General features: G+C 53.2%; 2 protein-coding genes across 2 annotated transcripts; one reads left to right on the forward strand and one right to left on the reverse strand.

Moving 5' to 3' along the window:
• The first annotated feature begins 78 nt into the window (after positions 1 to 78).
• Tigd5 (tigger transposable element derived 5) lies at positions 79 to 2,136 on the forward strand. The gene has a single exon (XM_051159760.1). The coding sequence runs from the start codon at positions 140 to 142 to the stop codon at positions 2,066 to 2,068; it is 1,929 nt and encodes a 642-aa protein (XP_051015717.1). The 5' UTR covers positions 79 to 139; the 3' UTR covers positions 2,069 to 2,136.
• A 5,417-nt stretch (positions 2,137 to 7,553) lies between these two features.
• Pycr3 (pyrroline-5-carboxylate reductase 3) lies at positions 7,554 to 12,269 on the reverse strand. The gene is made up of 6 exons (XM_051159761.1): positions 12,149 to 12,269; positions 10,068 to 10,132; positions 9,335 to 9,514; positions 8,942 to 9,154; positions 8,156 to 8,248; positions 7,554 to 8,015 (listed from the first exon to the last, which is right to left on the reverse strand). Exons 1-6 carry the CDS (start codon positions 12,237 to 12,239, stop codon positions 7,833 to 7,835), a joined length of 825 nt encoding a protein of 274 aa, XP_051015718.1. The 5' UTR covers positions 12,240 to 12,269; the 3' UTR covers positions 7,554 to 7,832.
• Between the last annotated feature and the right edge of the window lie 841 nt (positions 12,270 to 13,110).

Here is a 13,110-nt window from a genome sequence, read left to right on the forward strand (position 1 = left end):
GGAGGGGGGCGGGACTTGCAGGCAGGGCTGGCGAGACAAAAAGGAGGGACCCGGGTAGCCCCGCCCTTGAGCCCCGCCCCAAGCGGCCCCAGAGGGGTGTCAGGCTCGTTTATCCCTAGTGGTCTCTGGCTCCAGCGCCATGTACCCCGCCAGCCCTCCGGCAGGCCCGATGCTGCACCCGGTCCCTCCTCGTGCTCGTCTTGCTGAGCCCCGGCGCCTTGCTGAGCAGCCGCGACCGCCAACGCCTGGCCCGGGTTCCACCGCACGCCCACCACCCCCGGCGCCCGGGCCGCGGCCCCGCGTGGCCGTGAAGATGACTTTCCGCAAGGCCTACTCCATCAAAGACAAGCTGCAGGCAATCGAGCGCGTCAAGGGCGGTGAGCGGCAGGCCAGCGTGTGCCGAGACTTCGGCGTGCCAGGCGGCACGCTGCGCGGATGGCTCAAGGACGAGCCCAAACTGCGCTGGTTTCTGGACCAGCTTGGTGGAGAAGTAGGCACGCAGCGCAAGAAGATGCGTCTGGCCAACGAGGAGGAGATCGATCGAGCCGTCTACTCGTGGTTCCTCACCCTGCGCCAGCACGGCGTGCCGCTCTCCGGACCGGTCATCCAAGCGCAGGCTGAGGCCTTTGCTCGCCAGATCTACGGCCCCGAGTGTACCTTCAAGGCTAGCCACGGCTGGTTCTGGCGCTGGCAGAAGCGCCACGGCATCTCTAGCCAACGCATCTATGGTGAGGCCGAGACCCCAGTCGCAGGCCCCACGCCTGTCAAAGAGGAGCCGGCGCAGCCACCGAGCGCAGATCTCCTGTCCGAGGGTGAGCCGGCTGCTTTACCCCACTCCGAAGGCGGCTATGGGGACGAGCAGATCTACAACGCTAATGTTACTGGTCTCTATTGGAGGTTACTTCCGGAGCAGGCCGCAACTCCAGGCTCTGGGGACTCCAGCGGGCCTGGTGGGTGCAGCCGGCGCTGGCACAGCGACCGAGTGACCGTACTCCTGGCCGCCAACCTGACGGGCAGCCACAAGCTGAAGCCACTAGTCATCGGGCAGCTACCTGACCCACCGAGCCTGCGACACCACAACCAGGACAAGTTCCCCGCTTCCTACCGATACAGTCCGGATGCCTGGCTCAGTCGTCCTCTTCTTCAAGGCTGGTTTTTTGAGGAATTCGTCCCTGGCGTCAAGCGTTACCTGCGCCGAAGCTGCCTGCAACAGAAAGCTGTGCTGCTGGTGGCTCATCCACCCTGTCCAAGCTGGTCCACTAGGATGCCTGCTCTGGAGGAAAGCGAGGAGACTCCCAGGCAGTGCCAGCCTGAGCTCCTTGGGTCCCCAGAGGAGCTGCAGACACCCGATGGTGCAGTTCGAGTGCTCTTCTTGACCAAGGGCAACAGCCGAGCACACATCCCTGCACCCTTGGAGCATGGTGTAGTGGCAGCCTTCAAACACTTGTACAAACGGGAGCTGCTGAGACTTGCTGTGTCTTGTGCCAGTGGCTCCCCTCTGGACTTCATGAGAAGCTTCATGCTCAAGGACATGCTATACCTGGCTGGCCTCTCTTGGGACCTGGTCCAGGCAGGCAGTATAGAGCGCTGCTGGCTGCTGGGTCTGCGGGCAGCCTTTGAGCCTGGGCAGCAACCAACCCACCCTGTAGAGGAGGCTGCAGAACACAGCAGGGTGCTCAGTGACCTCACCCATCTGGCAGCTCTGGCTTACAAGCGCCTAGCACCCGAAGAGGTGGCCGAGTGGCTGCATCTGGATGATGACGGTCTCCCCGAGGGCTGCAGAGAGGAGGTGGCCCCCGCAGCTCCTCCATCCCCAGCTAGCTTGCTTTCTAGCATCGGGGCTGGAGAGGAGGAGGAAGAAGAAGAAGCCACTGAGCAAGGAGCAATGTTGGTACCCACTGCTGGGGAAGCTGTTTGGGGACTAGAAACAGCTCTGAGGTGGCTGGAGAGTCAGGATCCTAGAGAGGTGGGGCCACTGAGGCTAGTGCAGCTACGGTCCCTCATCACCATGGCACGGAGGCTTGGGGGCATTGGCCCCTCAGTGGCAGCTTCTGAGGATGGTGTGTGACTACCTTGGCCCAGGGGCCTTTTTCCTGTTACACTGGGAGAGAGGGGACATACACAGTTGCCATCTTCCAGCTTTTCTCTCTGGTAGAATCCACTATAGAGGTGCAGCGGTGCACGCCCAGCCCAGCTTGGAGGAGTTCTCGTCCTGGTCCTGGTCCTGGTCCTGGTCCTGGTCCTGGTCCTGGGGAAATAGCTAAAAAGAAGCAAACGCTCTTCCCCGGCACGTGTAGGCACACATGGGCACATAAGCACAGCACCTTTTGGAGAACAGTTGGCGGCACCTCCATTCTGGCCCCTATGGGGCTCACCCAACCCACACCCCCATGTGCACTGGCTAAGGCTGCTGCATCAGTTTCACCTGCCTCCCTGGTGCTACCTGGTCTCATCTCAGTGGGGAAGCACTTGGTTTTGTTTTAAAAACAAAAACACATTAAACCTGTTTTAAAAGATGCCCTTCCCAGGGAACCCTGAATGCTAGCAGAGTGAGGTGGGCTCTGGGCTCTCTTTGCCCTTGTTCTGATAACTACAGGCCCTTGTGGTGCTGGGTCAGAGCCCAGGCTAGGCTCCGGTCCCTGGCCTGGGAGGTGGGGGGTGGGGATGCTCACAAATGAATGGGAAGCAGCGAAACGGAAGCCCCGGTGCTTGGTGAGGTTTTGGATGCAGTGAGTATAGTAAGTTCTGTTCCCACTTAGATTCTTAGTTCTTCTTTAAACAGTCCTGTTCTGGAAGATCTTCTATTCATGATGTTGGCAAGTGTTAGCGTTTGGACCCAGGCGTCTTGACTAACAGCAGGGCAAACCACAAACCACTTTGTCTAGCTCCAGGGCTAACTGATCTACCTGGAAGCAGATGATAGATAGCCTTTGAACTCTGCAGTGCCTTAGAGTCAACCCCTATTCCCATGGGCTCTTCCCGCACCGGCCCTCTCCCTAGACCCATCCACCTGGTATTGCCAAGGATGTGGCTGAGGAGCTTTTGCTGGATGGCCCAGGTTGAAGGAGAAAAGGCTCAAAGGAATGTCCAAACTATGTATCACTCCACTGCTGTGTCCAACTGTGGGTTCAGAATACTGCCCTCGGCCCAGAGCTGAGGCGCCTGTGTCTTTGCAGAAATACTGTCCTGAGCCCTTGTCCTGGTATTGTCCTCTCATCTTTACTTCAAGAGTCTTGAAAACATGAGTTGGGGAAGGGCGTGGCAATGGGTGGAGCCTTGGATGAGATATCCCAAAGTGACTTCCATGCAGGCCCAAGAATACAGCTCTTCGGAACCACGCTACATTCCAGTCAAAAATCTGTATAAATATTAAGAGCTGAGGGAAAGCATGCAACAAGAGAACTGAGGCTCGGGTAGCAGACTCCCTCTGTGCACTCTGGGGCCCATTTGACCACTTAGGTACTTGGCCTCCCCAAGTCTGAAGACCAAGAAAACTTTGGGCAGACGTGGCTGGCAGGGGGCTCTCTAGCACCAGCACTGGGTGGGGTTTAGGAAGTCTGTATTTATACCAGCAGCCAGGCACCATCCAGCTTTGACAGACCTGCCTCCCAAGTCCAGAGAGAGGCAGACCTGGGCCTTGGCTGTACATTCAGCCTGAGGAGCCTCTAGTAACTGCTCTTCAGCCTAGGCCACCTGTGCTGTTTGTTGGAGAGCTATCTTCCTCCTTTCTGTTGTTTCCTCCTTTGGCCTGGGCCCAGACAGACATCAGTTGGCAGAGACCAGGACTCAGGAGTAAGACCTCTCACCAGCCTCTCTAACCGTCCAAGCCTTTTTCTTTCATCTGAGCACACAAGGCCCAAGAGGTTGCTGTGGCCCCATATTGCTGCTGCCCAATAAACAAGCATAGGCCAACTGAGTCACAGAGAGTTCCTGTCAGGTTTGTGTCACTGTACTATATCATTAACTGGGCTAGGGAGATGCCATGAGGAGGCGCAAAGGTGTCTTCTCAGGAAAGGGATGTATTGCAATGGTAGGGTGTTTCCTAGGATGTCTGAGGCTCTGGGTTCAAACTACAGTACTACACAAAAAAATCAATTTTTGTGGAATAGGGTACCCTGGTGTTCTTTACATGCTATTGGCAGAGGGTCTGGTAATCTGGTAGCTGAGTCCTGTTTATGGAGGACTCTGCTTTGCCCAGGTGCCTGAAGTATGCCCCAGCAGTGGATCTTATAACTCTGGGCCTTACAGTGCTGCACACGCTATTGCACAGAGGCCTCAGCCTCAGTGACAGCTCAGCCTGAGATGTGCAGTCACCTCACCTTTCTGCACTCAGTGTCTGATTAGGCCCCTTAGGAGAGCACCCATCTGAGGTGCACTGCCGTTCCTATGGACACTGAGTTGCATGAACTAGTAAAGACGGTCGGTGAAGCTGCAGTTCCTTCAGCAGCCATTGCTACCTGCTATGTACCAGGCATCATGCAAGAATCCCAGTTCACTTGCCCCAGAGGCCTGCCTGTCTCCCACAAAGTGTGTTGATCCTTTGGCATGGGACGTTTTCTGCTAGGTGATCCTGCCTTGGATTCATAAACATTCTCTGGAGAAAGTACGCAGCGCAGATAGGTGAGTGTGGGTTCTGTTGGAGCCACCACCACTGCTATGGGAGGTTAGGAGCTTGCAGTGGTCATAGGCCGTCTTGTCCCCAAGGGCCATGTTCTTGGAAAGTGATAGCAACTGAGCTATAGGTGAAACAAAATGGTGTGGGGGGGGGCACCCTCAAGCTAGAAGGTTAATTCTCTGGGGACTGAGCCCTTCACACCACCTAGTCAGGACTGCCCTTGGAAAGCTTAGCTGGGACCTGGCAGTTTATCCTCTTCTGAATGTACCCACAAGGGCATCTTGACCCTATCAGCTGTCCTCAAAGGGATCTTGGGCTTGGGGCTTCCATGTCCTATTGTAGGGCCCTTTCTTGGGCACTCAAGCTTGCTCACAGCTGAGCTTACCGGCCAAATGGTCTAATGGCACTTGTGTAATAAAGGTGGAATAGGTCAACTTCATCAGCTACCCTGTTTTAGTCTTATTTTTGTGGCTGGATCTAATGCTTGGATCTGGAACACTCCATAGGATGGAGGAGGAGGAGGGCATAAAAGTGGGACCATATTGAGCTCTTACCTCAGAAAGCAGTGACTAGGTAGCACACAGTAGGAAGAGGCCTGGATTATAGTGTCACAGTTGTATGGCCCCCAAAGCTGCTGCTTTGTGTAGTTAACAGCCTATGTTCCCCAGCCTGCCACCAGTGGACCTAAGGCCCCATAACAAGGAGCTCTAGACCTTGACGAGGCAATGAAGGGATGTGTTCCACTTCCCAGCCCTGGTCCCAGGGGACAAACAGCCCTTGACTCATCACCATCAGTGATTCTCTTAACAGGTGGGCTGCCCAAGGAGTTCCCATAAAGGGGTACCTTATACCAGACGCTGGGGCTCTATCCTGCCTTGACTTGACATAGCCTGGAAGCCAAGTTGCAGAAAAACTGACTGTCTGAACAACACAGGCAAGTGACCCTGCAGCTGGGATGGTGGATTCCTCTGCTGTCTGTATCACCTGCCTTACCAGCTCACACAGCACTTCCTTTAAGTACAGCAGCTGAGCAGTTTCTCTATTAATCCTTAGAAGTGAGGACATAAAGGCACAGATTGGCCCTTTCTGACGAATGACAGAGAGCCTTTGGCTGTGAGGAGCTACCCACCAGGAGTGGGATGAGATGTGGGTTGTCCAAGGAAGGTGGGTTGAGAGAAGGCAGGGCCTGCAGCATTGGAGTAGTAGTGGGACTGGGGACAGGACAGCCTCTTCCTGTCTGTAAATACCATTAGTCCTGCTTAGCAGTTAAGGGTTAGCTTGCCTAGTGCCACCCAGCTAACATGAGAGCTGCTCCAAGCCACAGTAACGGGTGCTTCCAACCCAGTCTCAGGAGGCAGCTGGGTAAATGTGAGGGAGTCAGCACCTTGGGGTCTGGATGGCAGTGAGAGTTTTGGTAGAGAGGGTATCTAGGGCAGGGCCAGAATCATATCAGGTCCTCCCTATATGGTAGCCTCAGAGCCCTGGCCCTCAATCCCACTGCCTCGCTTTTCTCTAATGCCTGGTTTTCCTGGCCTGCTGGTGGTGTAGCAAAAGAGTCAAATCCTGCCAGGGTAGTACCCGTGGTTATAAAGCCAGTGCTTTTGGGCACTCAAGGACTCTTGACCCAAGCCAGAATTCTTGAGGTCAAGTTTCTACCTGCCATAGAACCAGCTTAGGTCCAGTAAGGAAGAAACTATGTCTGGCTGGAGGCAGGGGTCTAGTCTTTCAAAGCTAGCTAGGACTCATCTTTGAACTGTCAAACAGCTCTTCCACTTGAGTAGGGCAACCTGAGCACAGGGCAGGTTGGTGTAGCTTCTCAACTATGGAAGGGCACGCCACCTGCTGGCCGCTCAGGGGAGCTGAGTGTTCCAGCTTCCACTGTGGGACTCTTTCCTCCTTTGGGTCAAGACTCTGGCTTCATGGGGAGGAAGCTTCCTGGGAAACCGCCATCTTCCCTGCCATTCCCACCCCTGTCCTCTACTGGCTACTGGCTTTTGGATGGTCCAATAGGAATTTGGAGAAGGGCCAAGACTCCAGACCAGGCTCAGTAGCTCTTGTTGCGAGCAGCTCTGCCATGGATTCCAAAATCATCCCTGCCTCCCCCAAGGCCTGCTTTCAGGCACCTGAGAACCAACACTAGCTATCATGTCTCTTTAGAAGTAGGGTTATTGCCACTCTGAGGGTGAGGAGGCCCGCAGAGATGGACATTTTTTTCTGGGTATAGAAGTGGAAACACGTGTGATGGATAGAAAACTGTGGTCCTTAAAGGTGGGACAAGTGGAAGATGAAAAGTGACCTAGGCAAGCAAAGAGGCTGGTGCCCATTGTTGTATGAACTCTGAGGAAATATACTTATCTCTTCTGTATAGGATACCAAGGACAAACCAAAGTACAATTCTACTAAAGTCCAACCAATGAGTTTATTGGGTTTACAGAATATGGATGAGGTGTTGCTTACAGGAATGTGGGTGACCCCAAAGCAGCCATACCATCAAAACAACTCATGCCAACATGGTAGATGAGGTCCCTATGTCTGCAATGATGGGAACTTCTCTTGCCTCAGTTACTCTTTCACAGATAACAGTCTACTACCTCCTGAGACCATGAGGCCCTGTACAATTAGGACACAACCATGACTGGCTGAGGGGTGCAGAAGGGAGGATGTGGACAATCAGATAAGGGTCAAATGACCCTCCCCTCCTTTCCTTCCTTGAATGAATGTCGAAGTCAACAGACCTGATCTTTTTTTTTTTTCGAGACAGGGTTTCTCTGTGTAGCCTTGGCCATCCTGGACTCACTTTGTAGACCAGGCTGGCCTCGAACTCACAGCGATCCGCCTGCCTCTGCCTCCCGAGTGCTGGGATTAAAGGCGTGCGCCACCACGCCCGGCTAACAGACCTGATCTTGATGGTAATTTTTTTAAAGATTTATTTTTATTACATATACAGTGTTCAGCCTACATGTACACCTGCACTCCAGAAGAGGGCATCAGATCCCATTGTAGATGGTTCTGAGCCACCATGTGGTTGCTGGGAATTGAACTCAGGACCTCTGGAAGAGCAGCCAGTGCTCTTAACCTCTGAGCCATCTCTCCAGCCCCTTGACGATAATTTATAAGGAGTCACAGTGTCTCCGATGAAGATGGTGGCCATTGCACTTGGGAGACAGCACATCGCCACAGCCACGCAAGGCGCCTGTAGTCTCATCTGAAGCCTGCTTTACTTCTTGCTGAGCTCCTTAGCCCGGCAGGTAGCCGCTTCCACAGCGCTCATGGTAGCTGCTCGAAGGCCACCCTGCTCGAGGGCATGAAGCCCGTGGATGGTGGTCCCAGCGGGTGTGAGCACATCTGTGCGGAGCTGGGCTGGGTGCTTCCCTTCCCGCTGAAGCATCTTGGCTGTCCCCTGGGGGGAGAAGAGTTAAAGGAGAGAGCTGAGAGAAGTGAGGCAGCTACACATCTCCCCAGCCTGCTGGACTTCCTGTCCGCTGGAGATAGGACACACTCAAACCTTCCCGACGTTCTCCTGAGGGAGCCTTCACTCACCAGCAGGGTCTGGGCAGCAATGCGGTGGGCCAGGTCACTCGGCATGCCCATCTTGATGGCACCTTCAGCCAGGGCCTCCGAGAATGTACACACCTGTGGCAATAGCATTGAAAATAGGAAGAGAAGGCATGCCAGAACTGACATTTTTTGCGGTGTACAAAACAGCAGTTCTCAACCTGTGGGTCGTGACCCCTTTGAAAGCTGAATGACCTTTTCACAGGGGTTGCCTAAGACCATCAGAAAACACAGACATTTATATTACAATTCGTAACAGTAGCAAAATTACCATTATGAAGTAGCAAAGAAAATAATTTTGTGGTTGGGGAGGTCACCACAACAGGAGGAACTAAATTAAAAGGTCACAGCATTAGGAAGGTTGAGAACCACTGCCTCAGAACCACAAGAAACAAGGCCCTAGATGGGGTCACAAATACCTGAGGCTGTAAGGCCTAAAGCCAGAGTTTGGTAAAGGGGCCAGCCTCAATGTCTAATAAAACATGATGTTCTGAGGCTGGAGAGATGGCTCAGTGGTTAAGGACACTGGCTGCTCTTCCAGAGGACCTAAGTTCAATTCCCGGCACCCACGTGACAGCTCACAGCTGCCTAACTCCTATTCCAGGGGATCTGATTGCCTTGCACATCCAGGCAAAACACCAACATACATAAAATAAAAATAAATAAAAAGCATGATGTTTTTAGGGACAGCAGAGCGAGCTCAGGTGGCCTGCGGATCACTTGGGGCCCCCATGGCTTGCCTTCCAGGCTCTGGGTTAGGACAATACTCACAAAGGCCACACCACTGCCACTGAGGCCAGTGTGGATATCTACGTAGGACTCAGGAACCTCTATGCACTGTCCACAGGCCTCCAACAAGTCCTGTAGGAGCTTAGCGTCGTCACTCCTGGCGTGGTGGCCCCGTGCCATCACCATGGCCCCCTCCTGGACTATGCAGGGTAGATTGGGAGACACTCGTAACACTCGTGTGTTCGGGGGCAGCAGCTGGACAGGAGAGAGCTCAGTGTCAGGCAGCTTCTCCAACCCACTCCCCCCAGGCACCCAGCCCCCAGTGGGCTAACGGTTATTTCTGGAGGTTGAGCGGAATGCTATCAGCCTCCCAGGTATGGCCCAGGGAGCCTGTATTTCTGGGTCAAGGCCTTATCCAGGCCATGGGCCACTCACCTCCTCCAGAGAGCTCAGAGAGATCCCAGCAGCCACAGACACGACGATGTGCTCGGTGGTGACTGCAGGGGCCACCTCTGCCAGAACAGCAGGCAGGACTTGGGGCTTAGTGGCAAAGATGACAAGTGAGCAGTTCTGGAGCACCTCCTGATTGCAGTGAGTGGTCTGGCAACCCAGAGCCTAAGCAGACAGCAGAGCCGGAAATGAGACAACGTGAGGGCATCCTACAACCCACCCGTGTGCCAATCATTCTGTATCCCAGGGGTACTCTCAGGCCTGTGTGGTTACAAATGTCTGTATCAGCCGTACTCTCAAATGCCGAAAGCAAACTCAGTAGGCCCTGCTCCTCAGACTCTTAGTCTTTTTTTTTTTTTTTTTAAAGACAGGGTTTCTCTGTGTTGCCTTTGCTGTCTTGGACTCCCTTTGTAGACCAGGCTGGCCTCGAACTCACAGCAATCCACCTCCCTCTGCCTCCTGAGTGCTGGGATCACAGGTGTGCGCCACCACATCCAGCAGACTCTTAAGTTTTATCTTCTGGAACCTTCCTTCCTAATTAGTGTCCACATACACCCTACACAGGCACACAGTGAATCTGCTCTGAGTCTTCCAGAAGCTTGACTTTCTTCCTGGCCTTTGACCTCCCCTCCTCCAGGACAGACCAAACCATCTCAAACCTTCAGCTATGCCTGCCCAGTCAACGCTTCAGAAGCACAAGGCCCGGCGTCCCACTCACCCTGAGGTGGCAGAGGTTCTTGTCTGTTGGTGCGCTGGCCAGCACTTGCTTAGCTTGCACTTTGCCTATATAGAAAGGCAAATGCTAGTGAGGGCTGGAAAGATAGGACACAGTATGCCTAGTCCACTGCTAACCCTGAGGCTCCACAGGGACACAGCAGGGCTCCTTGGGGCTGAACAAGCAAAATCAATTCAACTGTACTTGAATGTCACTGCCATCGCTGTTGGACACTGGGGCCAGGGACTTGCCTGATCCTAACAAGACACAGAGCCCACAGGTCTCTGCTTAGGACTGTTGGCCAAATTCAGAACTTCTGAAGGAACACCAGGCCTGGGGCACACAGCGGGGAGGGAGAAGTCAGCAGCTGTGAGTACTTGCTGCTCTTGCAGATGGCCTAGGATGGCTGACAACCATCCACAACTCTACCTCCAATGGAGCCAGTGGTTTCTGCTGGCCCCCAAAAGCACCAAGTGTGCAAGTGTGCACGTGTGTGCACACACACATAGTGCACAAGCAGATAAAACACATATAATCTTTAAAACAAAATTAGCGTAGCCAAAACCGGGCATGGTGCTGTACGCCTTTAACCCCAGCACTCCGGGAGGCAGGCGGATCGCTGTGAGTTCAAGGCCAGCCTGGTCTACAAAGCGAGTCCAGGACAGCCGAGGCTACACAGAGAAACCCTGTCTCAAAAAACAAAACAAAGAAAAAGCCAGGTGTGGTGGCGCATGCCTTTAATCCCAGCACTTGGGAGGCAGGTGTATCTCTGAGTTCAAGGATAGCCTGGTCTACGAAGCGAGTCCAAAAACAAACAAACAAACAAACAAACAAACAAAAAAGAAAAGAAAAAGAAAAAAGAAAGAAAGAAAAAGAAATTACCCAGCCATGGTAGTGCACGCCTTTAATCCCAACATTTGGGAGGCAGAGGCAGGCGAGTGAGTTGAAGCCCAGCAGGCTTGAGTTCCAGGACAGCCAGGGCTACACAGAGAAACCTTGTCTCAGGAAAAAAACAAAGCCAATCCAATAAAGACCTAACAAAGGGATCCGGTCCCTTGCGGCACGGCAAGTGTGCTGGGATGTCTGGGGGGGCACTAAGTACCCCTTTAGTGCAAACCATCTGTCTTTGGAAGATGTAGAGGCAGACAAGACTGGGCCAGGTGGAAGTGCACTCCTGAACACATATGGAGCTAATCATGCCAGGGAGTAACAGCCAGGTTTTACATGTGTAGGAAGCTGCTCTCTGACAATTATGATCTGCTGGACTTTGACGTACAATTGAAAGCAGAGAGCCAAAGGTCATCAACTCTCTCTACCTGCCATGTGTTTGTAAAGTTTTCTTTACACTATACAGAAACGTTAGGCCAGTATTAACAGCCCCCACTACACACCAGCCGTCCTCAGCCCAGAAGAGTTTGCCAAACCCTCCACCTCTGAGAATGGCGCTGATTGATGTAGGAATAGAAAACCAAATCAGAGGCTCAGGAGGAGGAGCCAGGAAGTTGGACACTAACTTGGCATTAAGTCCGTTCAATATAAAACACGGTTTGAGCCACATATGGAACTATAAACTCAAAGCCACGTTAAGGAAGTAAGAAGTCACAGGTGAGCCTGGTGGTGGTGGCTCACACGTTGCAGCACTCGAGAGGCGTGGCAGAGTCAGGCGGGCTCTCTGAGTTCAGGGGCCAGAATGGTCTACTGCGCCAAGCTCCAGGCCAGCCATGCTATACAGAGAAACCTCACCCCCACCCCAAAGAAGTCACGCGTGAAGTTAATCGTAATTTTCTTTAATTCAATACATTTAAAGGAATATAATTCAATAATACAATCAGTGTTAAATAAAATAAGCTGTTATTTTTCTCCACACCACGCCTGGCCCACCGGCCCACCCGCTTGGGAAAGGGGCTGCTGGCTCATCCAGGGGCCCTGAAGGCCTTGATGGAAGCCTGCTGTAGGGTTCTCACCCAGGAACCGAGCGAATTCACCCCACTGGACCTTGGGGCGGACCGTGTGCGTTCCTCCCGCTGATGCTTAAGGGCACCTCCCATTGAAAAGCCTCCCCCATCTAGGCCTCGCCTCCCCACCTGCTCGGATGAGGCCTTGGGCGATGGCTTCCGCCATGCGTCCTGCGCCCACGAAGCCCACACGCAGAGGGTCAGACCCTGCAGCCGCCATGATGCTCAGGGACAGCCTTCTCTCTTCCCGGCAGCACAGCCCCACCCACTAGAACTGCATTGATGAACAGACGCGACTGGGCGGGTTCGAGGAGGACTAAGAGGCGGGGCGGGGCGGAGCGGGGCGGAAACGCTCACATTTTGTTTGAGGCGGGATTTTCCAGAGGCGTAGGTGAACCAGAGGGCGATTTTGCCTAGGGAAAAGAGAAAGGATCGAGTGCTAGTTCTGCGCAGGTTATCGAATTCGTCCTGAGAAACCCGAAGGTAGAGTCTCCCCAGAGCCATGCAGAGAGACTTGAAGGAAAAGCTTGGACTACCCCAGGATGGGGCTGACGGTCAACAGCATTACAAGCTGGTACAGCTCTTTCGTACCTTGCGTGCCTTGGGTTGGATCCTCAATACCGGTTGTGGTTCTCCGCATTAAAAGCAGCACTGACCATCAGTCACCGGTACACAGCATTTATTTTTCTCTTTTTTAAAAAAATATTTTGTTTGCTTTAGTGTTTCGCCAGAATAACTATCTGTATTTAATTCCACATACATTTCTTACAGATTATAGTCATTTAGCTGAAATGACGCAAAGAAAATAAAAAGTAAGCAAGAAGCCCCAAGCAGAACAAGTGTAGTGGATGTAAACATGTTTTTGTTTTGATTCCAAGTGTGGGATGGGGAACAGACTTGTGAGAGAACAGGTGATGGTTATGCACTAGGAGAGGAACAGCCTTTTGTCAGGAATTGCGCTTTGCCAGCTGAAAAGCATCTTAGTATGGACTCTGAGAGGATGTGTGTGTGTGTGTGTGTGTGTGTGTGTGTTGTTTGGCTGTCCATCGCTCCTAGAGAGAACCGCTCCAGAGAACCCTTCAAGATTCTGG

This window comes from Acomys russatus, chromosome 17 (assembly GCF_903995435.1).
Source record: "Acomys russatus chromosome 17, mAcoRus1.1, whole genome shotgun sequence".
Taxonomy (NCBI): domain Eukaryota; kingdom Metazoa; phylum Chordata; class Mammalia; order Rodentia; family Muridae; genus Acomys; species Acomys russatus.

Excerpts from the sequence above, each read along its gene's own strand:
- Tigd5 (XM_051159760.1), top strand. The coding sequence starts at position 140 with ATGTACCCCGCCAGCCCTCCGGCAGGCCCGATGCTGCACCCGGTCCCT.
- Pycr3 (XM_051159761.1), bottom strand. The coding sequence starts at position 12,239 with ATGGCGGCTGCAGGGTCTGACCCTCTGCGTGTGGGCTTCGTGGGCGCA. Across the intron at positions 10,133-12,148 it reads CCAAGGCCTCATCCGAGCAG|GCAAAGTGCAAGCTAAGCAA; the intron begins GTGGGGAGGCGA and ends CTTTCTATATAG. Across the intron at positions 8,016-8,155 it reads TTGCTGCCCAGACCCTGCTG|GGGACAGCCAAGATGCTTCA; the intron begins GTGAGTGAAGGC and ends TTCTCCCCCCAG.